Source organism: Caloenas nicobarica, chromosome 2 (assembly GCF_036013445.1).
Source record: "Caloenas nicobarica isolate bCalNic1 chromosome 2, bCalNic1.hap1, whole genome shotgun sequence".
NCBI classification, from domain to species: domain Eukaryota; kingdom Metazoa; phylum Chordata; class Aves; order Columbiformes; family Columbidae; genus Caloenas; species Caloenas nicobarica.
In genome coordinates, this window is record NC_088246.1 from 63,784,232 (window position 1) to 63,812,029 (window position 27,798).

Consider the following 27,798-nt stretch of genomic DNA (forward strand, 5'->3'; position numbering starts at 1 on the left):
GACATAGGATAGCATCTAAGAGACCATTATCCTGATCGGCTATTGAAAGTGATACATAAATTAACAAAATAATCTGTCTTCCAAAGCAGCAGTAAAAATGACAAATTTTTACACTTCTGTCTGAGTGAAGCTATTTAAATAGAGCAGCTTAATTAAGAATATTAAATTAGTTGCTTGTGACCACACAAACTAAAATTCCGAGCTAATTCTGGATGTTCTTTCATTCGGGTGATGCTGACTAGAGGAAATGAAGATGAAGGAAGGAAATGGCCTTCCTGGAGTCCTTGATTAAATTTCAAGATGCTAGGGCTTTCCTCTCCCTGGAAAGATTTCCAGTGTCAATATCCCATGATTACTCAGTGACACAAATATTCAAAAGCAGGAAAATATTTTTCTTTAGCTTGCACTTATGAAAGGCACTAATCCATTTCAATCAGAGTAGGCTTAGTAGGCAAAAGGCTAACCATTGGCTTCTCCTACATTAATTTCAGTCACCATAAATATTGAATTCCATTATTGAAGCAGCAAATGTAAGCTACTTCTTTAAATGTATTTATGGCATAATAAACCATTTCCATGTAAAAAAACCCCAAACAAACAACCAAAACCAAAACAAAACAACCACAAGGATTTACTATGTGAAAAGATTACGGGTTTAGCCTCCAAAAATAATATTGATTTTTTGTAACAGTCCACATGAAAAAATAGTAAGGAGGCATATTTCCCTTTCACTATGCACCCTTTCATTACAAATGAGAACTTAAAAACATAAGTGCAGCAGAAAAGCTCCAGTGTTTCTGACATCATGGGACCCCACTCCCGTTCCATCTGAAACCATTCTAGAGCAAAGCCCATGAACCAATATGTAGCTCTCTTTTATTACAGAAGCCCTTTTTTCAAGTTATTCTCTCTCATCTTCTTTCAAGTAAGTCCTGGCTCACAACTGTGTTTCCTCTTGTTCCAAAGAATGTGGAGGGACATGGCAAGATGCTGGAAGAGATGCTAGCTTCTGAAGCTTGGGGTGTTGCAGAGGTTTTGGCCTGTGAAAAGAACGCCGACTTTGTACACGTCTGGCTGCAGCAGATCTGTAATTTCCTTGTGCATCAATCAACATTTCCTTCTCTTGGGGCTCTTTCATAAAAGAGTCTTCCAGCCCTTCAAACATAAGCAGAGGATTCTCTTCTTGTGAATTCTCTGACTTGTAGCTAACTTCAGAACAATATCCTGAGTTTACTGTCTCTTTGTTATTCATATCTGTACGTGCTTCCCAGAAGAGGTCAGGTACATTTGGGTCACAAGAAGCTATATATTCAGAGACCGTAGAAAGAGATATATTCCCTCTGTTTTCCAACAAAGAATAGTTTTGTCCCCAGGGCATTTGAAGGCACGATGGGAAGAAATGGAGTGGAGTCACTGAAACACTTTGGTTTTCGTTTAGCTGGTCATCTGAAGAGGAGTATTCTGTCATTTCAACATCACGGTCCATATCACCTAGAGAGCACAGGGAGATAGAAAAATTTGTAAAACATACTTTCTGTACTAGTAAGCTGGCTACTGGGGTTTGCATTTGGCTGTTTTTATGAAAGTATTATGAAAGCTAGTGGTTTAAGACGGCTTTTAGACAGGTTTTTTTTTTTTCTGGGGAACTGCGCAATGTCCCAGTTTCTATCATGGACAACCTAAAGTGGGTTTATTAAACTTCTTATCCTTGCTGAGTATCAGGTAAAACTTAGTTCAGTCTTTGTGACGAACAACTACCTGTTTCAGATATTTAGGAGATGGAGCCATCATCTGGTCATTAAGGTGTATCTTGAAACATTTAGTCTTGATTCTCAGCAAGGAAATCTTTCAGAAACTTTTGAAAGAAATTGTGGTCTATCAATCAAGTAGCAGAGGGTGTCACCAGGGAGTCAATTTCTTACTGACCAGAGCCTACAACCACTTTTCTGTATACTTTAGACTATGTAGAGAAACTTCGTTTTTCCACTACTGACTTCCAGTTTACATTGTTTTTCAAAACCTTTAATTGAAATTTCAGTATCATTATCCTATTAAGAGATAATTCAGAGGACTGTTTCAGAGAGTAATCAAGGTCAAAGGTTGTTAGCTTGGGAATCTAACTTCTCAAAGCACTCCTTAAGAAACACAGTAGTCAAAACCCAGTGATTTTGATATATCAAAGATACCTGCACAAACATGTACACATAGCAGTTCTTAATAATAAACTCCATTATAAATAAGGCAATAGAATGGAAAAAAAGAACAAAGGTTAGCAAGAAAATGGTCAGCAAGTGATATACCAATATTTTATGACAAAGTTCTCAGTGGAAAAAAAAAAAAAAGATAATTTCAATGTGGATAAGTGTCAAGGAGAAGTTGTCCTTTTGGAATGCTGCCCATTTTTCAAGTTTTTAGTTGAGATATTGGAATTTAATTCACAGTTCTTTAATTAATTCAGCATTCATTTTGAAACACCATTTAAAAATAATCAAAGATGACTTTATATGGAACTGAGTACTAGAACAACCACAGACCAACAGGCCACTCCAGTAAAGAAAGTGATGTGTTTCCTATAATTACACTTGAACTAGCACATCTTCTGCAGGGATAGAAACCAGAACAGAAGAAAAATGGAACTTCCTTTTCTATTTCTTTTCAAAAGTTTATGAAGCTCTTCTCAAATCAAATTTCCAGCATTCACTCTTATCCTGAGGTATTTGTCTGAACAAAGATTCTTCAACTAACTACAGAAGCACATTCAACTAACCACATTCCTTTATTTGTTGGTGCACAGAGGACACTAGATCACACATTTGTGACCACAGATTCCACAAAATCGAAATAATGATGAACTGACTATTGAATATTGCATAGTCCCCGCAGTGCCCTATGTTCTATTCAATTATGATGTCTGAACTGTGACCTGACCTACCTCATTTACAGCACTCACTGTGTTGATTATAGAAGCAAAGGCTGCTTTTTATGGTGTGGAAAATTTCCACAAAGCGCGAATTAAAGGGCAATTAGGATATTCGTTTAAACACACAGTAAATTTAATTTTAAGCCTCTAACATATTAGAAGCAACAAGTTATTTACTGCATCAGAAAGCTAAGCATTTTTCTGGTTTCATATAAGGTCTGGATTAATATAAACTCACAGTTTAAGGATAAGTCTCTAACCAAAACTGAAAAGTTTCTTCTCCATAGTCTGTTGTGCAATTGCCTGTACCTGTGCAAGGGAATTCGGATGCATTCTAGTAAACCCTTTCTTATGTCATTTGATGATGACATCAGCAGTGTGATTGAGTACTTGTATTGTTGCAGTGGAACCATTTTCCCTTCCTGGGCACTGAATAAAGACAAATGTTCATAACTGACTCAAGGCTTCTTAGCAATAGAATCAAAAATTGTATTCTAATTATGCTAAGAATGAATCTTAGCTGAGCTCATTGCTGGTCTAGCCCTGCTGCTCCTATTGTATATCTGCATGCAATAGAATCCAATGGGTTAAATGACTCATCTGACCTCTTAGGGGCAAACCATATCCTTTGGCACCAGCAAATGAATTGTCTTTCTGGGTCTTCAGACTACTTTGCTTACATCTGTATACAGTAGTAACAATGTTACTCAAAAAGACCAATCACTGTTTAAGGGAGTTGAATCAGAATTACCTGATTCCTTGTTAGGAAATTCAGGTACAAATTTTATAATCTAGAACTGACTGATAAAGAAACCTGGAGCCTCTTGAAAATGGTTGCACAGTGTACTGGTATTTGGAATACTGTTTTCTTGGCATTTAAAGCATTCAGGCCAAAGCAAAGATCAGGACCCTTCTTTGCTGTAAAAATAACAAGGTATTGGACCACAAATAGTTGGACAGTTCTTCTGCAGAAGGAAAACACAAAGATGTTTTGTTATTCAAGCTGGAGGAAAACAGAAAATGTGTAGTTGTATGGAGAAATCGGGAAGGAAATAGGTGCTCTGGGAAAAGAAAAAGCAGAAAAGTAAGTTTACTTGTCAGTAGACAGGGTTGATAGGAAAGCTGAGTAAATACAAAGGTGATAGTATCTTTTAAAATATTACATATGTGTTGATTCTGGGAGAAAAGTTCTGGGTTGGTCCTCTGCGCCATCTGCTAGCAGGAAGGAATCTATTGATTTATTGCTGAGTCGGAATGGAGTGAGCCGTCTGAAGTTGTTTGGAGAATAAGGGATCTGGACTCGGGCCCTTTGTGATGGTACCACAGTATCTTCACTAGATAACCATGGTGAGAACTTCATGTAGATGCTTTGGTCATCATCAGCTGTAAATACTGGGTTATCAATTCCTAAAAGAAGTTCACAAGTGACAAATACAATTAATCAGAATAATTCCTTGGTAATGTAGCAAGATGCTTTCTAAAAGGAGAATGGCTATAGTGGGAAAAAAATAGGCTGATATATGCTGGTATATATGTGACTAAGCCAACATACAAACCACTATATACACACAGGTTGGTCTTTCTACCTTGGTTATTGCTAGTCATTTTGGATTTTTATTAAAGAGAAAAATTGGGTACTATGTCCAATATGCAGTTATGTTTGCGATATCTGGAGACAAAAAATAAAATAAATAAAAGAAGAAATCAGCAAATTTTAAGTAAAATAAAGCACAATAAAAAATAACTGCAGAAAATTCAAATCAAAGCCGTAAAAAAGAAACAAAAGACGGAAAAAATTGCAAAAGCATAAACTGCACAACTTCATAAAAGAATGTGTGTAAGAGAGCTAAAGCAGGCCACAGAACAGTCAAAAGTAAATTACAGAAGACTTCTAATATAGATATAAAATTTATAGTGTTCGAAAAGAAAAATAAATATTAAAAATGAGCCTAGGTCTGCATCTTGCCACCCACTTATTTCTGGATTGATTTATAGATGTCTTTATATATTCTCAGACATAAAATTTGTCATGGAACAGTGAGGAGGCTGTACCAGTGTGTCTGCCAAAAGAGAACAGATACAAGTATTTTTCTTCACTGTATGGACCATGTTACATATGAAGTGTACAGTGGCGTGCCAAAACCACAGAAATGCTAAAGAGAAACACTAGATTTTCAAACTTTATAAATCATATAATGTATTTGCTGTTATATATAGTGATACACTTTCAATCTGATATTTTGGAGCTATTCAGGGCTGAAACAGAAGTCCAATGAATATTCCAGGAATGCTTCAAATCTGCCCTTTTCAGTGACGTCTATGAGGCTGTAAGGATCTGAGGGAGTTGTGAATTTAAGAGGAGACATCCTGCCTGAAAGAAGCAGGATGAAATTTATCACAACAAAGTGCTTCAAGTGCAAGCAGAAAATCATTCCAAAGGACTAGTATTATCTGCTCTTGTGAGGCAGGAAAACTCTAAAATAACATTTTCTGTTGCTAGATATAATTAGTGGGTTTAGGTCTGGTTTAGACAGTCATGGCCACAACCTCTATAAGTAGCAAAGTTGATGCTGTCCATACTTCTGGATATCCAAGGCTTGTTATCTGTCAAAATTAATATTAAGCAAGTATAGAACACAACAGAACAAAACATACATACTAAATCAGCAGCATTTCTAGTATTTTTTTTAACATTTGAGAAAAAAAAATCCGTAGGTAAATAATATTTTTACCAGTAGGTGTATCTGTGAAATTTTGCTTTGTCACATTAGCCAGGAAATCAACTCCTTTGCCTAGATGCAAAGTTTCATAATCATTATTTTCTTCTGATTCAGAAAACTCCAAATCTGGAAAAAAAAAAAGTCCAATTTGATTAGAGATTTTTGTCACTTCCAATAGAAAATGTTATTTCATGTTTTGATGCTGCCATAGTTATCAAAAATACATCAATAACTAGGCTTTATATAAAGGCAAAATTTAATCAATAATTTTAGCACTGAAATGCGAATTTATATAGAGTTTGCAGCTTACATACCAATTACATAAAGAAACTCAACACAGGCATGTGGCTTGCATTATTATCCAGTGCTATGGTAGCGAGAGATTTCACACTCTGGCTAAGCTTTTGGTTATCAGAATTGTCTGCTTTCCTGGGACTGAAACAAAACAACCTATGACATCACAGCACTGCTGCTGCTGTGTTTTGTGTCTTAAATGCTCATGCATTGACAAATGTCATCCCAATACAGTGACCAGTCACTGCATTTTCATCATTTGATGGAGGTCAGCATTAGTATCCTGACTGATTTCAAACCTGGTGAGGTCATCGCTACTTCTGCTTCAGTAGAACCAGTTTTACAACAGCTGCTAAACCACTTGTTAAGACTGTCTTCCAATGAAGCTTTTTTTTTCCAAGTGGAGGATGACATCTATGCACAGTGTTCTTTGACAAGACAGCATTGAATGACCCACTTAAAAGTATTCAGAAAGCTCTTCCCATGCAAAAGATTCTAGAATATTACACTTATTCAGTAAGCCCGTGTTGCCCCTGTCAGTCATGGAAAAATAATGCTCAGAAAATGATTCAAAGAACATACATAAAGAAAAATATCTTTACTTGGAGCTGTTGAGAAAAGATAAATCCCTCTCTACTTGACTTCAATTCTCTTTAAGATCAAGAGACTACATGCGTACACAGAGGAGAGAACACAAATAAGAGTTAGTTCAGTGGCTTTTAAACCACATTCCATTTTTTAAGCGACAGATTTTATAATTTCATAGCAAACATATAAGAGTCCCTCACATCTTGCTATGACTGACATGAATACCAAAAGATGGCTAACACGAGATGAAAGAATTTGGGGCTTTACATGCAAAACTTTTTTTTTTTCCCTAGGCCAGTCAGCTTCAGATCACACTTTCAAGGCTGACCAGTTTGATAGATTTGTGCATGAAGGGTGAATCAGTGCTGGCCTCGGACCATGTGTTCCTTTCAAAGTTACACACTCCTTGAGTTCTAATGCGCTCACTTTGTGTCAATCTGATTCAGATCCTTCTAAACAAATGAGCCTTTAACTCGAATTGGAATGTCATCACAACTACTGAATTTTATATGGCATGGTGTGCTGGGCAGACATATTCTGCTGTGATGAAAAAGAAAAATGTTAGCAAAAGTTGCACTGTGCAGCTTACCCAAAAGCAAGCTGAAAGTTCATCTACTTTGTAGCCAATGCATTGTTTTGTTTTCAACATTTAAATGTGATATTTTAAAAATATTAGTTAAAAAGCCAATTAAAATTTGGTTTGTCATCCAGCTGCCTAGAAAAACAACTTCTAAATCATTGAGACACTGCATTTAAGAATGGAACAGATCCCCACACTGAGTTCTGAATTATGACTGGAAGTCCCTTTTTAGTATCAGCTTCACTATTGCATATCATGATTTTTTTCAATGATGCTTTACTGACAGTGTAACTGGTAGAATACAGATAATGAAACTGGTCTAAGAGTCTTTTTACCTTTTTCCTTCAAAGTAAAATCTTGTACTGGATTTTCTGAAGATATTGTTCCATTTGGTATGGCACTGCTGTTTCGCTGAAAGAAAACAAAGTTACCAAAAATGCTATCATCATCAGATAGCAATGGCAGTGACATCCTTTGAAATCACGAGTTCAGCAACATAACCCTGAAATCTGTTGTACTCTTTGTTTGACACTCAATATGGATGTCATTAGTTTCCCCCCTACATATGTACTTACTACAGGAAAAGAAAGGAACTTTGGCCCTTTGTATGCTGTGTTCCCTCTTAGTTTCATGCAAATTTTGTGGAATTCTCTACGCTATAGTGCTACCCTGATATATCTAGCCTGCAACATCTCCCAACAGTGTTGTAGCATGGCTCAAGGTTTGTCGTTTTTCAAGTGATCGAAAATCTCTCACCCAGAAGAAGAGACCCAAAGCACAGTGAAAAGCAGCATGTCAGAAGATGTCCCTTGAGTTATAGTTTAATCTCTTCTTGCTTAGGCCTTAATTCATGAAGTTCTATAGGACAAAGCTAAATACAGGATGTAGGACCCTTCAGAGTCCTCTCTGCCCTCCCCACCCCTGTGTATAATAGGTGGCTACTTTTGGGTCCTTGTGAAAGTATTTTACCCTTTTTTGGCCCCGGTCTCGCTTGTGGATTTTATTGAGCTTCTTGGCATTGTTTATTCCTAGTTTGGTACTCTTGAAAGATTCTAAGCGCTTCCTCATTGTCCTGTGGAAAATCTCCTTGTCCTGTTTCTCATCTTCACTGTGCATGATCTCATGTCGACTGTATAGGTGTTTGTGCTGTGGCCAGGAAGGGAAGACAATATTCATTTATTTAGAAATACAGTTGGAAGCCCTGAATCCATGCATTCAATCAGTGTCATGAAAATGTAAACAACTCCATTAAAAAGAATGAACCAAAGACTAGTCTGAAGGCAGTAATGAAACTCCTGTTTTTCTTTCTCTTTCTTCACCATGAAACATGTATAAGTCCAGGAATTTTAAGTACATAACAGTGACTGTCATTCAAACTAAGCCTCTCCCTAGAAGTGTCTGAATCATTTCAGTTGATACACACCATTTAATCCTGCTTCAGAACCTATAATGGACCCAGTTCTGCTTTCCACTGGCCCCAGTGAAATCAAAGGCACTAGTTCTGTTAAAAAGACATGATCATAAATGAGAAAGAATATAGACAAAGAGCATATCTTCCTCAAAGGTGAAAATTTTGCAGATGGGTTATTTCCTTTTGAGTTTTGCTCTCAAGTTTTGCTTCCTGATGTCTCCTAGTTTTATATTGGAAAACAGTCCCATGCACTCACCTCCTGCCTGGGTTTATACAGGTATTGCTGTAGGGTGTGATGAGCAATTGTGTCTTCTGTATCCCGGATACTTTTCCTCCTCTGCTCTAAAGCTTGCATGTCAAGGCAAACTGGTCCAGTTTTGTCCCTCCTGAAGAAGAATACAATATATAAACAGCAGGTTTAAAAATAAGTAATCACCGAAAAGGAAGAAAAAACAGGAAAATGGTGGATGATAGGGAGAAATGAAGATTTAAAAAAAAAAGAAAAAGGAAAAGTCAAAATTGGCTAAATTAAAATGAATGAGCAAATATCTAAAGGGAAATGTGAAAAAGTTATGGTTTTTTGTCCTTCAGGTGTGTGTAGCATTAATTTCCTCAGTTTACAAGACACATGGTCTGTTTGTTGAAAGAATCATGGAAGAGTTAGGGAAGGAGAAATATTTTGCTTGCATCTCTCCTGGGTTTTTCTGGACCAGACACAGAAATGACATCCAGCTCTGTCTATAGCAGCTGGTAAACAAAAGGCCCATGAAACAATGCTAACGCGGATGTACACTTCATCTTACCAGCCTTTACTGCAAAAACTTGTTTGTGTGTAAAATGCAACTATATAACTGTATATTTTATGTGGTAGAAAAGATTAACTGAAGTTCAAAAGAGTAGTGAATGAAACCCCTGTAATCTGCATTTTTGAAAATATATAACACTGTTTCCATTTCCTCAGATATAACATGAAAAAACCCACATCAAAACCCCCCACAATCAGTCTACATAACTTACAGTAAATAAGAGACAGAGCTTTCCACAGTACTTGGGCGTGGGGTGCTGAAATCCACATTTACCATGTTGTCTGTACTTGGAGAACGTATAAATGCCAAGGAACCTCTACGTTCTCCCTGGCCACAAGAAGAAACAAGACATTACAATTGTAAACACCTAGGGCAAAACGTGTATCAGAAAATATGAATAATTTGTGAGGCTGCTGTATGCAAATGGCACAAGAAATGGGATAAGGTGTATTTAGGTAATGAATACAAACCATTTCTTCATTTTATGATTTCTTTACATTGAGTGACCTTATCCCAATGAACAAAGCTAGGAGAAAACTATTCCACTCTTGTAAATTGATTTTGAGGAGGTAAGTGATTTCTTAGCTCTTAACCTCTTTGCAAATTATATTCTTGCATTCTTGCAGTCAAACTCCTTTCTCTTCACAGACCCTTTAAGGGATGGACCTTTTACTTTGTACCACATTGCAAATCAAATACGTACTGATATCTACGCAGATTTTTATGACGTGACACATCACTGCACTAACAGCAGTGTTTTCAAATGTACAACACTTAGTTTCCTGTTCTCTACCAGACTGGAAGCTGCGAATGTTAAGTGGTGGTAGAAGTCTACAAGACTATTTGAAACAGGTTATGGCATGAAGAGATGAGATACTGAAGAGATGACATTTACTTTCAGTTCTAAAACCAGTGTCACAGAAGTGAATTGCTGGGAAAGCTCAGATTTGTGTCTTCACAGCTTTCCCTCATGCTTCCATAATCGCCTGTTTAGATCACAGAATCACAGAATGACAGAATGTTAGGGATTGGAAGGTACCTCAAAAGATCATCTAGTCCAATTCCCCTGCCAGAGCAGGAACACCTAGATGAGGTTACACAGGAAGGCGTCCAGGCAGGTTTTGAATGTCTCCAGAGAAGGAGACTCCACAACCTCCCTGGGCAGCCTGTTCCAGTGCTCTGTCACCCTCACTGTGAAAAAGTTTCTTCTCATATTTAAGTGGAACCTCCTATGCTCCAGTTTGTACCCACTGCTCCTTGTCCTATCATTGGTTGTCACTGAGAAGAGCATGGCTCCATCCTCCTGACACTCACCCTTTACATATTTATAAACATCAATGAGGTCATCCCTCAGTCTCCTCTTCTCCAAGCTAAAGAGACCCAGCTCCCTCAGCCTTTCCTCATAAGGGAGATGCTCCACTCCCTTAATCATCTTCGTTGCCCTGCACTGGACTCTCTCAAGCAGTTCCCTGTCCTTCTTGAATTGAGTGGCCCAGAACTGGACAATACTCCAGATGAGATCTCACGAGGTCAGAGTAGAGGGGGAGGAGAACCACACTCTTTCTAATACACCCCAGGATGCCATTGGCCTTCTTGGCCACAAAGGCACAGTGATCATCCTGCTCATGGTCATCCTGCTGTCCACCAGGAGCCTCAGGTCCCTTTCCCCTACACTGCTCTCCAACAGGTCATTCCCCAACTTATGCTGGTACCTGGAGTTGCTCTTGCCCAGATGCAAGACTCAAGACACTTGCCCTGGTTATATTTCATTAAATTTTTCCCCACCCAACTCTCCAGCCTGTTGAGGTCTCACTGGATGGCAGCGCAGCCTTCTGGTGTGTCAGCCACTCCTCCCAGCGTATCTTGTGTCACCAGGGCACCCACCTCATTCATCAGTGGGCCTACGTTGCCTCTAGTGTTAGTTTTATCTGCCATGTATTTGAAGAAGCTCTTTCTGTTGTCCTTGACCCCCCTCGCAAGGTTTAATTCTAAGGAGGCCTTAGCTTTCCTAGTTGCCTTCCTACATCCTCTGACAACAGCCTTATATTCTTCCCAAGTGGCTAGCCCCTCTTTCCATGATCTGTAAACTTCCACTTGAGTTTGCTCAGCAGTTCTCTGTTTAACCAAGCAGGTCTCCTGGTATGATGAAAGGCAGTTGTTGAGTGACATTGTGGTTACATAGGCTGGACCCATTATGGTTTTGAATCACAGCAGAGAGAAATCACACAGCAGGTGTCTACATCTTAAACTGTAATTAAAAGTACACCAAGAAAAAACATCTCCCTTGCAAAATACTGAAAGACATTTTGTCTACCTTTCTCCAACTCTAACTGCATTGGCTCCCCTTTACATTTTATATTCATAGACCAAATCATGCAGATGTTTCCTTTTACTGTGGTAGACTCATACATGTTACAGTAGTGTGTTTTGGATCAGATCAGTGGCATTAAGAAGTGCACTCTGGCCACTTTGGGCAGAAAACTTAAGAGAAGAAAATATACATTCTGGGTCAGCATGATAGTGTCCATTTTCTTGAGTGCATCTGACTTTCATTTCAAATCAAGTTTAATGTTTCATATATACATCATATCATATCATATCATATCATCAGTGAAGGAATTTTGGTCAGAAGTTATGTACTATAAGTATTTTAAGTTGCTTGTATTCACTTGCTCTGGATTATTTTCATTTTGCCTGGTTTAGGCTCTCTCCTCTCAACTGTAAGGAATTTATTTAGGTTCTGACTGAACTCTTTCAAGCTCTTGTTTATTGTACAAATGCAGCATAACAGCAGAGCTGAAAGAAGAAAAAATTACAAAATACTTTTTTAACTCCTCAGTTTAAAGGGAGAAGACAGTGAGTAACTGGGGGAGGCAGCACTTCACTCCTCCTGGAAGAGATGGCTTCAATTTCTATGTCAGTTTGTAAGTCACAGATGTTTATCTCAAATATATATTTCAGAAGTCAAGGAAAAGTAGTTAAAGGAGTGTATCACTGAAGCAAATATTAATGTGAGAAAGTTGTAATGACTTTAGGATTCACAAAACATGACTAATCAGGCATATTAACATAACTAATTTCCACTGGAAGAAACTATGTTGCAAGTCTTTTGTAGAATCTGGAAAACTTTTCATTTCTTTGTCTATTGTTATCAGATCAGTAGACACTTGCCAATAGAATTTCTCTGCAAGACACAATATATGCAGATAGTATTTAGACTAGGGTAGCAAAAGTCAATTTGCTTGTATTATGAACTGTACTAAGGTACAATGAAAAAGGCAAGTCTCATAAAAAATTAATAATCTAATTTAATCTGACATTGCTATATGGGATTCAAGACATTCTTTGGTAAAGATTCTGGGCCTAAATCTACAGGGCTTAGCGATCTATAGAGCTCTCTGCATCTGTTAAAGAGAATAAATACTGTCATAAATCTACTGAACAGGTTCAGCAGTGAATCTGAACATGATTCTCACGGTCATCAGCATCAAAGTCATTATCTATCTTTCTTTCTCTGAGGTGTGACCCGGAAAACACCATGAGAAATAAAATTAGTTCTTGAGTTCAAATGGTCTGAAAACTGAATGGGTAATTTACAAAATCTCAAAAGGAAGTATTTTCTTGTATTGTGAACCACTCCCCATTTTTCACACTAACATAATTTCTTAATTTCATCTTATTTTCTGAATGCTATCTTTGTAATTCTGTGTTTCACTGGAAGAGTCTGCCTGGATACAACTAATTTTCAAAAAAAAAGATTAGTAGTAGTAGTACCAGTCCTAGAAATAGTGTTTATTTTAATTAAATAAATTAACAGTTATCTCCACCTAGCTGTGAAAATGAGTTCACTTGAAGATTACAGGCACAGAAAGATTATCACTTCAAAGATCACTATTTAAAATATTCCATTTAAAATAATCCTGTACAATATATGAATACTGCACATTTCTGGTGATTTGAACTAAGGTGGTCAGTTTCATACTGAAGAAAATTACAAATTCTTATACAATCTGTTAACATTGCTCCAGTCTGGGAATAGTACTCCTGCAGAAGGCAAATAACTTCCTTCCATTCTGTAACTTCCAAAATTTCTCATATTGCAGGTCTTAAGTTTCTCTAACTTCACAGTCCTGTGATTGCACTTGATATTTGTAGTATATCACTTTAACCTCAATTTTTGAAGTAGGAGTGTTATGATTCCATTGAGCTAAAGTTACCCTTCCTAATTTTTATTGTATTACTGTGATCTGGCAGAATGAGACTATAGAAATCCACTACTTTGATCATATATCCACACCATTTGAAAGTGAGCTTCTTCAAATCAGGTTTCTCATCACATACAGCCACTGTTCTACAGGAGCCAGACTCGGCTGACACATTTAGAAAGACAGTAGCTTGCCTGATCCCTTTGGAATTACAGTATTTTTTTTCATACAATGAATATAGAAAGAAAGTTATTTGGTAAAAACCAACAGACTGACATAAGTAAAATATACTCATACTTGGGAATCAGGCATAATACTGTCAACTACAGCCACTCCAACAGGTGATAGAGACTCAAAACACATTTAGAAAAAAAAAGCAGAGCAGAAGTGAAAATAGCTTTCTTTTAAATATCTCTCGCAATATATCAACTTTAGGTTATATCATAAATTAAAACAAAAAACCGAAGACAAACCAAAAACAAACAAACAAAACCCACAAAACGCCAGTGATGCTATATGTCAACAAGTGTTCATAAGTACCTCAGCCACATAGCTAATTGCATCCTTCAAGTTGAGTTCATGGAAAACATTAAGGATCTGGTCTCTTGATTTTTGAGCAGACCTTCTCATCAGTACTTTACTGAGGAATTTCCTATCAAAATTGGTCCACCTGATAATTTAAAGAAACCGTGTTAATGGCAACAAGCAATTTTAGTTTCACAGCATTTTTAGTTTAGCATAAATGATATTTTTGTGAGTTAAGCACTTTTGAAAAAATGGTAAACACAGCAATGTGAGGGATTTGTGTTTTGGAGCTTTCAATTAGCATTTAAAGAAAGTTAAGGAAAAGCCTGCTACAGAGTGATGCAGCTGTCACAAAGCATTTAATAGGTTAACTTGCCAAACACTACTACAACAGCAAGAGTGCTATGATTACAGTATCCCATTCCAGAATCACTTTATACTCTGGAAGATCATGCTACCTTATTTTTCCACTTCTGATGATGCATTGTTATATTTAATAGCTTCATTCTAGAAGTTTAATCTTCTTTTCTCCTTTGGAAGGGAATCTGCTTTTCCTCAGTTGTATTGTAGGAGAGCCAGCCTAGAAAATCAGTTCACAACAACAGTGCCCTTCCAAAAGCACTTCCAGAGGGCCTTAGTCATGACATCTACTTATTCTGGGGGTAGAATATCTGCTATTTAATATTTAGGCTCCAGAAGATAAAGGCTGCTTTTCTATCATCTGCCTTCCTCAAGATTTTCTCTAAAGGGCATGAGGCAACTTTGGAGACTACTATTCAAAGCGATTCTATCCATCTTGCCCAATGGCTATTTTAAGTTTATGACTTTTTATTCAGGTTGTTGAAACCTTTTTGTTGTTAAACATTATTCACAGAATTGATAACTATTCCTCTTCTCTAGCCAGGTCATTTGAGAAGCAGCCTCTAATTGAGGCTCCATAACTAACCACATCAGTGAGGATGTTTGAGTCTGGCATTTCTTTGAGGAAGCAGCATTTTGATAGACATATAGTCCAAAAGATGCAGACTTAGGGTGGTCTCTTTCAAAATACATTAGTCGTTCAAACCACACACTCAGCCATGAGTCTACATTAAGCTACTCCTTCTCTTGTTACTCAGGGAAATTATTTTCTGATATCTAATTCAAACTCTAATCTCAGAATTTAAAAATATTTATTCCCATCTTTAAGACAGTATTTCAAAACTAGGCATATATTCTCCTGTATTTTAGTCTGCTGAAATTAATTACCAAAAAGAAAAAAAAATCTAGACCAAAAGGAAAAGGCTATTCTACTTGTGAAACCTCATGAAAATTCTTCACTGCGTAAATGAACAAAGAGCAAAAGGAAATGAAGGAGACTATCCCTGTAACTAGGTACAGACAGGTGAGCAACTCTGCTTGAGTTCGGATACAATCTAGCTCCAGCCTGTGAGTTGTATAGTTATATGAGCATAATGCTAAACCTAAGCTAATATACTCCGTTTCTCAGCAAGGGTTAGGAGAGTCCTTTAGAGAAAGCTGACACAACCATATGGCTTTTGGATTGGAACTGACATGTTGAGTCAGAAGGACATTAGCAGGTCAGAACTGTGACTCTCTGCACCTATGAAATGACCTAACTTCAGGGAGAGAACTGCTTAACCTTAAATAAACTCTTAAAGATGTCCAAATTTAATGTTTTGGGGATTTTTTTTTTCCACATTTATTCATCTAGATTATGGAAGTCTGTCCATCATTATGGTAACTCTTCACACGTACTTTAAAGAAAATAGTGTCTATATCTTTCAGCTGAATAATTCTGCTTCTCTCAAGATGAATCAACTACAAACAGAGGGGGATGGAAATGATCCATAATTATCATTATTGTTTTCAAACTAATAGACTTAAACTATCCAAATAATTTCAAGGCACCCTATGCCATCACTTTAGAGGTGTCGAACCCATCCTTTGTAGAAATAGGATAAACAACCAGCATTGCCATAGTTGAGTTTTTTTAGTGTCTCCACACACAAATAATGTTCATGAAATGCAGTATTACAGAGAAAGACCAATATGAACATTTTAGGCTAAATCTTGTGCAAATGGACAATCCTAAAATCTTGAGAGAAGCTGATCCCTCGATGTGAACTGAGACATTTGCAAAGGCCTAATCTGAACTGTGGAAGAAAAAGAATAGATTCCAGTTGTAGGGGGAAAAATCAACTATTTTCATATTTGCTATGTTTCCAGTATTTTCAGTATATAACCTTTTAAACTACATTTGACATCCTTGCTGTCCCTAAACTCACAGGCTTGAAAAGTCATAATTTACAGATAAGATTTCCTAGCAGTATTTCAACATTCCAAGTTAGTTACTACTTACTTGTCTCTCAGATAATTATGTCCTATTTGTCCAGAAATGTCTTCTATAGCAGAAAGAATGTGATCAAAGGCCTAGGAAAGTGAATTTGGAATTAATATATTTACAGAAATAAAAAATATATTTAGAAAATAACTCTGTTTATGTCAGGTTAGACCAGGTGACTATGCAGAATAATTTTCTTGTTGCTAAGCAGATTTTCTTCCCATTTACAGAAATACTAACTACTATAAGTTTTCTTCAAAGGTCCTGGTATTTCTAACATGTTCTTTACAAAGTCGCTAACTATTATTGAATTACAAGGGTCTCAGCAACTTAAGCACCTATTTCAACATTCAGTTTTAAGGCTCCTTTTATCAACTCATTTTAACATCTCCCTTTCTGCCCTATGAAGTACATCACCCACTATTAGTGTCAGTGATAAAATTAGTTGAAAATTTTCCCTAGTGTTTCTTTTTAGATATTTTAGGAATCCATATTTCTTTCAGAGTAAAAGTAAGCACTATTCTTTTGATGTCTAGGGCAAAATCCCCTACTAGGTATATTAGGTGGCTGGTAGAAATCCTGAGGTTTATAAATCTTGATTCAAACCAAGACAGCTGCAGGTAGAATGTGGTCTTTTTCTGTATATGGTTGTTAACACTTCACTTTGAACACTTGGAGTGATTACTGCAGAGTCTAGAGCATGCTAGGTTTAGAACAACATGTGTGATACTGATTATTCCTGAATATAATATTAGTTACTGCCTCAGAAGATATCTGACACGGAAGTGGAGAAAATGATATTATAAATAAATTGCCTCCCTCCTACTCCCTGAAAACAGGTAGTGCTTCCTCCCTCTGAAGGCTGCAATTTATACAGTTCCAGGAGCACCATACCTTCTGAGACAAAATCTGCTAGAATATTGTAGGAGGTGGTGAATCAGTACATACAACTTTAAAAAGCATTAGCTTTAACATTACTGTTCAGCCTGCACTGCTAACTGACAGATACAGGTATATCCCATAAGTGTAGACAGACTGTATTTCTTCACCTGAGAGAAGAATCCTGATTTTCAAATAGTAAAATATTTGAATGGAAATTTGAATTGCTGCATAACAAAAGCATAATCTATTTATTCAGTAGCCGTACAGGAATTCTTCAGAAACAAACCCCATCCTTCACTAGGTTGTTAATTCTCTTCAGAAAACCTCCATAGCATTCACACTGAATTAAACTATTACCATGAATCTGGAATTTCAATATATAATTAACATCTGCACTGGGCAGCAGACTACCTTTCTATGTAACATGTAAGCTACAAAGCCTGCTTTCATAACTTTTCAATAAATAAACAATATTTAAGAAGGAAAAATAAACCTACGTCCACATGCTTTACCCTAGTGATCTTCAATCAAATGTTCTCTTCTTGTAGATGAAGAGAAAGAAACATATTCCACCTGTGCTGTTTCCCCAGAACTGTCAGCCCCATTTAATTCTCAAGTGAAAGACGAGAACCTTCAGTTGAGTATCCCCTCACATGATTCAACCCAAAGACAAATTACATCCTACAGATAAGTCTTGAAATGTTTGAAGGATTTTGCACTTGAAATTTGATTCTCTCCTCCCTTCCAAAAAGAAACTTTCTCTATTGTATTTTTTTTCTCTTAAGGCACTCTGTAAAAATCCAGAAGATATCGTAGTTTTGTTTAAAAATATCTTACTCTGCCATGAAGTTTTTCATTCAGTTTTGGCTCTCTGTGTTCAGTTTTCTTCACTTTCAGCCACTGTACCAAAGGCTTGATAGTGAGTCCCTAAGGATTGAAACATGATAGTCAGTACTTAGACATTATGTTAGACTTTCCTCCAGCTGGTCGTTGTTAAAGACAAATAGAGCATTTTTGTCTGTTATATGGTGATTCTCATACTTCCTCAGTGGATCTCTGTCACATTTAGAAGATAAAATAATGCAGTATCCTCAACTCCTGTTACAAAGCTTTAAAAATACACCAACCAGTGAATAAAATGTATCTTCCATAAGAAAAATATGGTAGTGGAAGTGTTAAAGTGTTTCCTGTACCATCGGATGTAGCATTTTCTGCACATATCAGGAGTTTGTGACCACAATTAAACTTTCTACAAGAAATTTGAGAAAAAATTCTAAGCTGGTATATACTGACATATCTCTATTTAAATTAATGTTGGGGTTTTTTCATCCAGAAAGTGCTGTTTTCCTTGGATGCTAAATACTTTCTTATCCCACTGCTTACTGTTATATTATAAAACAAGGACTTAGGCTAAGTTAGATCAGCTTAATGACTGTATTTGCCCATAAAAAGGACTGTTCCCTGTAGTTATTCACATGAGGTGAAGGATATTTAATCAGCTATTAACTTGAGTACTATTAATACCAAGCAGCTAAGATGGAACATTTTTCAGCACAGAGGAAATTGTGTTTTGTCCCTTGTGATGCTATATGAAAAATAGGATCTTTGTTACTAAAATTACAAATTCAATTATGCTTTCAGTTCAGTGAAACAATACGCAACCTTCAGCTGAGAACTGCTTTAAGCATTCAGTACTTTTGGGGGACTCCTTCTCCTTGCAAGAAACATACTTAAGAAGTTGAATTACCTGGAAAATAACAGTAAAAAACACAACAATGATAGTTGTGCTGACAAACAGGTTTTTCTCTTTCACTTTGTCCTCATCCAGAAGTACAACCAGAGCAAAAGCAACTGCTCCACGTAGTCCACCATATGACATCACCACCTGGTCTATTATCCCCAGCTGGACCATTCTGTAGTGGTTAAGAATCCATGTCTGTAAAACTACACCTATAAAAAACAAATGACAGCATGTCTAGGAATACCCTTATGAAATGTCCATATCCCAACTGTTTGTAACAGAAACAGTATCACCAGTCTGCTTTCATAATGAACTCTCTACACCAGCTACTTCTCCCTCTGTATTGCTACACTGCTAAGAAGGGCAGGCCCACTTGGTATCTTTATGTTTAGGCAAAGGAATTAGATGAAGCTGCTTCTGTGAGCTAGCAGCTCTTCTGAGAGTGCTGTCCTCTGGCTTAGACACCACAGGTGAAATTCTGACGTGTGCTGACCTTTGAAATTCACAGTTGAGAAGGAACATGATTTCTAGCACCATAGCCAGTGACGTGCACAGGGTCTTTTAACAGAAAGAGAAATGGCTTGAAACAGTGTTGACATAGGGAGCAAGTGTGGTAATCTTTACAAATAGCTAAAAATGACATTTATGTCATTGTCTTATGGAAGGTTGTGTAGTTACGCTAACGCTGCCTTCAGGCCTACAGGTGAGATGTTGGCTGGTGTAGGAGACATAAAGCTCTAGAAATCACGTCTCCCAGAGCTCCCAGCCATACAGATGGAAAACAGCTTCACCACTCCTGAAAGTGGCACAGCATGTGTGTCCCATTGCAGCAGGCTGGGACTGTTAACCAATGCAAAAGAGATATTTCTCTTTTTAGAGAACTTCGAATCTGTGCTAAGGGGAGAGTGTCTTGTGTATATCACTGTAAGCAAGGCCTCTGGTGGAGGCAACCTTGAAAATTAATTAATGCCACCAACCTGACTCCTCCAAGGGTATGAGAGCTGCAACTATGTAAGACCCACTATCATCAGGTCTTTAGTAATTTATCAATGTCTAAGCTCAATTACTTTAGTGTATGCATGTTATTACTGCAGAATATTTACTATTCAATTATTGATCACACTTATTATAGGACTATTAACCACTCATTCCAGGAATACAAGTGACAGAGTCAAGATACTGAAAACCTATTTGAATATCTCACACACATCAGAGATTACTGAGAAGTGGCTAAATGAACAATGGTTACAGACTATTTATAAAGGAGGACATGGGGCTAGGCCCTTCATTCAGCCCATGCATCTTTAGACGAAATAAGAAGAGAGTCTAGGAAAACTGCCAATTAGAAAGATGTGTTACCTTTTATTTTAAATTAATTCAAGACAAACAGGTAAATAAACCCATTTAATTTATTCCCAGATGTAAGTACATACACCAAATAACTATGTGTGCTACTCTCTAGAAGTACTTAATTCTATGCCTCTTTTTCAATTTTAGCCCCTTTGATATTTCACAAAAAAGTGATTAAATAGCAGAACTACATAGTTGGGCAAATCATCAGTGGTATTTTGAAATGTTTGCAAACTTATATAAGCCAAATAAATTGATGGTAGGTAATCCCTACCTGCCACAGTCTTATTTACTCAGTTTTTCACCAGTCCCTGAGAAATTTTTCTTAGGCCAGAGAAGCCGCTGTGTAAGTATGTATGGTCTTACATCACTGTGTGTCTAAAACCTGAAGTCAGCCATGAAATCAGTGTAAGACAATCTCTTTATTATCAAATTGAAAGAGCTTAAAGAAAGAGATGGCTGAGAGGACTCAGATCTTTTGTTAGGCTGCAAGAAAAAGAACCAGTGCCAATACCACATGCTGGGTCAACAAAGGTTAGCCACTGGGTGATTCATGTTAACCGCCGGGCTAGTAAAATCCTCATATGTAATCAAAAGTGAAATTCTACTATATTTTCAGCATGTGATGAAGCTTACTGTGGAGATCCACCCTCCTAACCCAAAACCAACCATAAATTCAATAAAAATAAATGGTATGATTTAAACAAGCTTCTCCAGAAAGCTTGTTCCAGTGTTCGACTACCTTCTCAGTGAAGAAATGTTTCCTCCTGTCAAGGCCAAACCTCCCCTGACAGACACAGCTTTCAGCCATTCCCACATGCCCTGGCACTGGGTACCCAGGAGAAGAGTCTCCACGTTCCTTTTTTTTTTTTTGGCTAAAGAGTATGTGATTGCATCAACAATACAATGCAAGGACAGGAAGAAGATCATGTCCTTACCAATAACTCTATATACTGAGATGAAGACCAGAGTCAGTAGAATAAAAGCTGTGTTCCAAGTCCAGATTGCTGGATTTACAGCTGAAATTCCCAGGAACATGAAGATAATAGTTTCTGCTCCACTGGCCATCATTTTCATGGTATATCTTACAGTTGTAGAAGATTGTTCAGATATATTAGCCTTTACATATTTCTGACAGCAGATGCCACAGAAAGTTATCCTAGAAAAAAAAAATGAAGTAATCGTTCTGAAAATATTTGTTGTAACTTTTAATATTATTTCCATCTATCTGTCATGTAGTTATAAAACCCCAGCATTAATTCCTAAGAAAAAATACACCCAGGAGCCATTGCTGAGTCTAATCTAGGTAAAAAGCATATCTCAAACGTTCATCCTGAGGTGACCCCAGGAGGTGAGAAAACAGCATTTCATTAGGTCATAACAGACCTTAATTCTCTTCAGATTACCATGCTGCTTTTCATGCAAAAATTTAGATCTTGTTTGCATTAGACATAATCTTAAAGTAATGATCTATTTGAAGTAAGATTTTCAGATCTTGAATATGCTCACTGTAACATCCACAAACATGACACGCAAAATTGAGGAGGTATGCCCATAATCAATGGATACTAAAAGAAGAACACAGAAGTGCTCAAGACAAAATAAGCAAGATTTAGGCAAACCTTAACAGGCTGATCAAGACAGCAGCAAATAATGGACATTCACATAATGTCTTAGAAAAACATCATTTTAATTACAAATCACAGGTAAAGATGTCAATACAAATGGACAACTGTTAGTTATTGACATATGATTAATCACAAAGAGGAAAGAGTCAAGACTGCATTTTGCAAAGGAAATTCTCCTGTTGCACTGCAGATACTGGAAAACTTGCATTCCTTTTCAAGGCTGAATGAACAGTATTTGCAAACTATATTCTACTGCAGTGTAAAGACAGTAATATTCAGCATAAGGTTCATGAGTGTCATATTCTATAGCTGTCCTGTATGTTAGGCCCTTTCAGTGTTTTCAAAATACCTATTCCCTTCTAGGCCCTTCACAGGCAGTAATAAAAATAGACTTACGCAAGGATAGCAGAAAGAGAAAGCATCTCTGCTGTGAGGTAGGACAGGTAGGCAATGATAAACACAAATCCAGGTTCAATGATTCTCACGTGCTTGGTGAAACGACTGACCAGTGAGAGCAGGAATGCAAAGAAAATGCCAACCAGTGTCCCACCCAGGCTCACCACAAAGAATGACACTGAAAAACAAAACCAAACATAGCTTAAACAGTAGAAGTATAATGGTTTCAAGTAGTTCTCTTCTATTGTTTGGCCAGCAAATCAGAGAAAATTTTGGAGGATACATAAAAAATTATTTCTAAAATGCAATAACATTAATTGTGTTTGAGTACTTAGCATATGAATGCAGCATTGTGTAGAAGAAACAAGGTTACTTTCTGCTAAGCCTCACCATTTTAGGCTTATTTGAAACCCACTACATTTCTTTGACTGATATTTTTCCCACATTCTGTAAACAAATGCTTTTCCACAAGCATATTACAGAATACGCCAAAGTCACTGTTAAAGCATTGATTTATAAGATAATGTAGCATTATGTTGTGCTTGGAATGGGAAATATTGAGTAAATTTTTTGGTAAATGACATTTCTTGATTGTCACTGGCAAGTATTACTTAATGGCACTCAGTGATAAGCAGTGAGAATGCCCATATGCAATCTCAATTGCCCTGGAATGCAGGAAGAGCATTGGCTGAAAATGAGGAAATTTTACAAAATACAAAGAAAATATGTATAGCTGTCAATTTTGGTGGTCTTAACAACTGAGCTCCACATCTGTTCCGTCTTGTCAGAAGAAAAATCTGATGGTGTATCCCAAATACTTATTTATTTTATTAAGAAATTCATCTATACCACAGGAGTGAGGGAATATGAGTGACAAGGGAAAGGGCTGAAAATCAGCAGTTACTGATAGCATAATAATAATATTTTGTTTAAAAGTCTGCATATATACATAAATGATGTGATATGGAATTAAATTCTACACACCTATGCCTTTGACACATTCAATCCCCGTCACATTCTCTGGACCTATTGTAACAAAAGATTCAAACACATTGTACAGCACCTGAAAAGAAAAGCAGATTAACTTAATATTTGCTCCTGAATTAAGCCTATTAAAATAATCTAATTGTTTGCCCCAACATTATGAATCCTGAAATTATGTGTGTCTGAGGGAAGTTCTGTGTGGAGGGAGGGAGAAGATTTTGCAGATTTTTTTTTTCCGGAACGCAAAAAGTGCAAGGAGCAAGAAGGAACAAAAACCAAACCAAACCAAACAAAAAAACCCCCAAACACAAAAATTAAAACAACAACAAAACAAACAAAAAAATCACAACAAAACAAAAACCCCAAAGCACTAAACCTTTCCATTTCTTATTTCAATATGATTTCTATCTATAAGCAGCTTTGTTACATCTAGATGTTTTTTCTAAAGCACTTCTCACTCACATATTCAGGTATTTGGCAGATTTTTTTAATTCTCTGTATAAGGTAATAAGATGCTTAATAAGATAATAATAAGATGCCAGTAATAAGATATTAGATTGCAATAGGTTGAACATATGTAAAATCAGTTGAACATAAAAGAGAATAAACTATAATAATTGTACTAAAGCTTTTAAAATTATTGACTAACAATGATAGTGCTGAAAGCAAAGGATTCAGCTTAGTCGTATCCCTGCCTAAGGAGGTTTCTATGAGCATTATTCTTGACACGTGCCTGTCTAATCTGTTATTAGTTGCTCCACTGATGGAGCAAAAAGCTGCTATGGCTTTCTCAGCTTTCCCTGTGGCAGCTAACCTTCTTATCATATTTACCCCAGTCATGGCATACAGGTTGCTTTGTCTGTAACAGTAGTCTTTTATATATTTACATTTAAAGAATGCTACATCATCCACTTTCTTCTGTCCTCCAGTCTTTCCTTTTTCAAAGTAAGAACACCAGTTGTTTCAAATTTTCTCATAGGCTGTGCTTTCTGACTCTTGATCATGCTTACTCTTCTCTTATGGATTTTCTTCAACAAACAATCAAACTTGCTTTTATTTGTAGAGTGCGTGCTTGTATTGATTTCACAGTAACATAAACTCTTTTCCTTCTGAAAGGCAGAGATGTTAATACTAGAGTTTAGCAAGGGTTTATTTTAATATTTTTTTCTGGTAATACCCCAAAAGTACTAATGAGACTGATATATAAGGCAATTAGGTTTCTCTGGAGGCCCTAAATGGTGTTTTCAAACTCATATAAGAGTTAGGCTGCTGCCAGTGACTTTGCAGTGCCTTGCTGCCTTGGTTGTAATAAATTAAGTAACTGAGCCTGATGGACATGTCTTACCCTCCTTTGGAGATATGCAGGAGTAGCAATAGGTGATGATTTGAAGCTAATTGAAGCTCTATAGCAACTCGGTCATATAGCATCTTTCTGCCATAGGACTTCCTGGTCCCTGCCCACTAGCACCGTACTACAAAACTATTGACTTTTATTCTGAGAAAAATTTTGTGTGAAAAGAAAAAGTGTTTCAGTCAAAATAAAAACATCAGTAGAAAATTGGGATTGTTTTAAGTCTATTAAAGTCTATTACATTTTCCTTTTCTTTCTTTCTAAATGAAAACAAAACAAAACAACATCAAAAAAACCCCAAACACACAGAAATTAACATGTTAGCAAAAAAAAAGAAACCAAATCAGAAACTTTCTAAAATGTCCCACAATTTTTTCCCAAATTCTCTTTGTTATATATCTGTTTGATAAACATCTGATTGAAGTATAAGAAAGGCAACAGACATACGCTTTGGTGAGTATTCTCTCTGTCTATATATTTGAGGTATGCATATAAATTATGGGCATAATGGAAATATGCAGAAAAGAATATGTGCATTTTAAATGTTTTTATGCTCATCTAACCCAGGACTGTATATTTTTATGTGACTTATGGGCTCCAGATAGCTTTCATGCTCAAACATTTAATCTTTGCAATACAGTGTTTGTAAGCAAGACAGAGAACACCATGAGCTACACTATACTACCCCATGACTAGATACAAACAGATGATACAGCATTTCATTTAAGGGGAATATACACTTCAGAAGAAACCCTCTAGTGTCTGAGTGGCTTTGGGATATATAATTTACTTACCACAGTTACAGCGTCATTCAGAAGTGACTCTCCAAAAACAATGATGAATAGAACTTCGTTGACGTGGACTTCTTCAAACACTGCCAGAACAGCTACAGGATCCACAGCGGCAATTAAGCTGCCAAACAGGAGGAAGTCTAGCAGTCCAGTATTCAGGTGGCCTTCAGAAAACAAAGCAAAGTATAAGCAAAGTCAGCTCTGTATTATATATAGTAATGACAGACTGTGATATTACAGGTAATGCAAAACCCTTGAAAATAGGGATTATAAAACTGGAAAGCATGGCATAGAAACTACTTAACAAGTTCTGCACTGTGTCACTTTGTATCTTAGAAGGTTTGTTGAATCCATCAGCGGCCCTTGGAGATCAAAGTTGATTCTGGGAGCAGTACAGTCCTGTTCTTATGGCAAGGCACTTGAGATAAGTATGTCTAGATCTAAACTGGCTTTGTATTTGTGTGTGGTATGGTTTATCGAACTTGAGTAAATTATCTCAGAATAATTGAAAACTGACAAGATGGTAAAAGGAATATACCATTACTCCTGAAGTAAACATTCAAAAATACTTCATGCCACAGGCCAGATTTGACTCTTGGTTGTTCAGCGGGGCTTAACTGCACCCAGTGCAATTCAATACCACTTGTGGCCTCCTTATTGAAGTAGACATTCATTGGTAGGTTCAGTTAAGCCTTTTATTCCCAAATTATGATTCATGAAGCCACAGTTAGATTATCTGCAAGTAGACCATAAAAACAGATGAAGAACTAAAATGTACCTCAGTGTGTTTGTGTTGTAGCCCCTTAGCAATTTTGGCAATGATTTCAAAAGTTTTGCAACTACAAAACTCTGGTGAAAAAGTAACCCAGTACTTATTTATTTTTTTTAATCTTATTTTAGTTATTAAGGTTATTTTGTTCAGTTATGCAAACAGACTGAGACAAGCATCACTATCGTTTTAAAAGTAACAGAAAAGGTAGATCCGCAAAGATCACTTTGCTCAGCTTCCTAAACATCTTGCAAAATTTATCCTCTTCATGCAATCAGGAGTGGTATCCCAGTAATTTTTTCTGGGGAACAGATTTTTGAAATGGTAGAGAACAGCAAAATTCCATTTCTGTTCATTAAGGGATGGAGGAGGAAGCAAGGTTCTTCAACAGGTGATGAAACCCAAAATTATTTGAGGAAAAGCAAAGAATTAATAAATTGAGAGTTCATTCATTAGAACAGAGTGTAGAGGCCCATGCCCAAAATTAATAGACAGTTGGCATGGTTTCTACAGGTGAGCGAGAAATCCATCCAATTAAATTATTTGGAAGTGTGAGTCCATGACAGTCAGTAGCCATAGCCAAAGGATCAAGGTTGTCTGTAAAGTACTTCCAGAAAAACATGGCCACTCCTCTAGCAAGAACTCTTACAAGATATTTTTTAAAATTCAGAATGTTTAGTGCTTGGAAGGTAATTGAAACAGAAACTAGACTTCAAATATTTTTGATACAAAATGGCATGGGCATATTTACTAAAGAGGACACTTCACATGGGCAGAGACAGGAGTAGACAACGCTCTCTTGTATGTGACAGTGGCCAATAATCTGAGGGAGCTGCAGAAGTACATATTCTCTTAGCTGCTGTCTGCCAATCAGAGCATCTACAATGTATCCATGCAGTTTATAGGGACCTTAGTAAGGCCCTGAAAACAGAAATTGATAGTTCGCACAGACACACAACTACTTTATACTTTCCAAAAGAGAAATAGTCTTGCTCACTCATGGACATATTGTGCTGTGAATGAGGACAGAATCTATACATTTTAGAGTGAGAGAGGGGTTAAAGCAGTGAGCTGAAGTCTGTGCCAAAAATTCTGAGAACAGCCTTGAACCTGAATCTAAGTAATGGTTCCATCAAATGTTGTCCTTCTCTGCCATGCTTAAGGAGGCACAATCCAATGCCAATAACTATCAGATATCAAGGTACAATGGAACATAAGCTTTTGAAATAAATTGTCTCACTGAGATTGCTTATCTTTTTTATGTGTTACCAATTGCAATCATTGGCACATTCTTCGAAGATTTGCAAAGCTAGTGAGCAAATATTTATGGAAAGGTTAGGACATATCTATGATTCCTACAAAGCAGTGTCAAGAAGCATGGAGTTTCTAAATTAGACTTTGTTTTAGACTAATGATTCAAGTTATTTCAAAGTGATACATGACCATTGCTTCCTACAGCTCACCAGAGTCTGGAGTTACTAGCTGCCAGCAGTGGCACCTGAACAAGGTAAGT

The 27,798-nt window shown here is 36.8% G+C and overlaps 1 protein-coding gene across 1 annotated transcript in view; it reads right to left on the reverse strand.

Annotated features, from left to right (window-relative positions):
• Positions 1–4,079: 4,079 nt before the first annotated feature.
• SLC9A3 (solute carrier family 9 member A3) overlaps positions 4,080–27,798 on the reverse strand; it is a 55,403-nt gene continuing 31,684 nt past the window's right edge. Inside the window, exons 3-16 of the mRNA XM_065630304.1 lie at positions 25,520–25,680; positions 23,375–23,453; positions 22,391–22,568; positions 21,305–21,525; positions 19,023–19,225; positions 18,113–18,202; positions 16,412–16,482; positions 14,065–14,194; positions 9,531–9,646; positions 8,770–8,899; positions 8,072–8,248; positions 7,438–7,513; positions 5,653–5,766; positions 4,080–4,327 (exon numbers count right to left, since the gene is read on the reverse strand). Of these exons, the coding sequence (XP_065486376.1) occupies positions 4,080–4,327; positions 5,653–5,766; positions 7,438–7,513; positions 8,072–8,248; positions 8,770–8,899; positions 9,531–9,646; positions 14,065–14,194; positions 16,412–16,482; positions 18,113–18,202; positions 19,023–19,225; positions 21,305–21,525; positions 22,391–22,568; positions 23,375–23,453; positions 25,520–25,680 (1,994 nt within the window). The remainder of the gene's footprint in view (positions 4,328–5,652; positions 5,767–7,437; positions 7,514–8,071; positions 8,249–8,769; positions 8,900–9,530; positions 9,647–14,064; positions 14,195–16,411; positions 16,483–18,112; positions 18,203–19,022; positions 19,226–21,304; positions 21,526–22,390; positions 22,569–23,374; positions 23,454–25,519; positions 25,681–27,798) is intronic.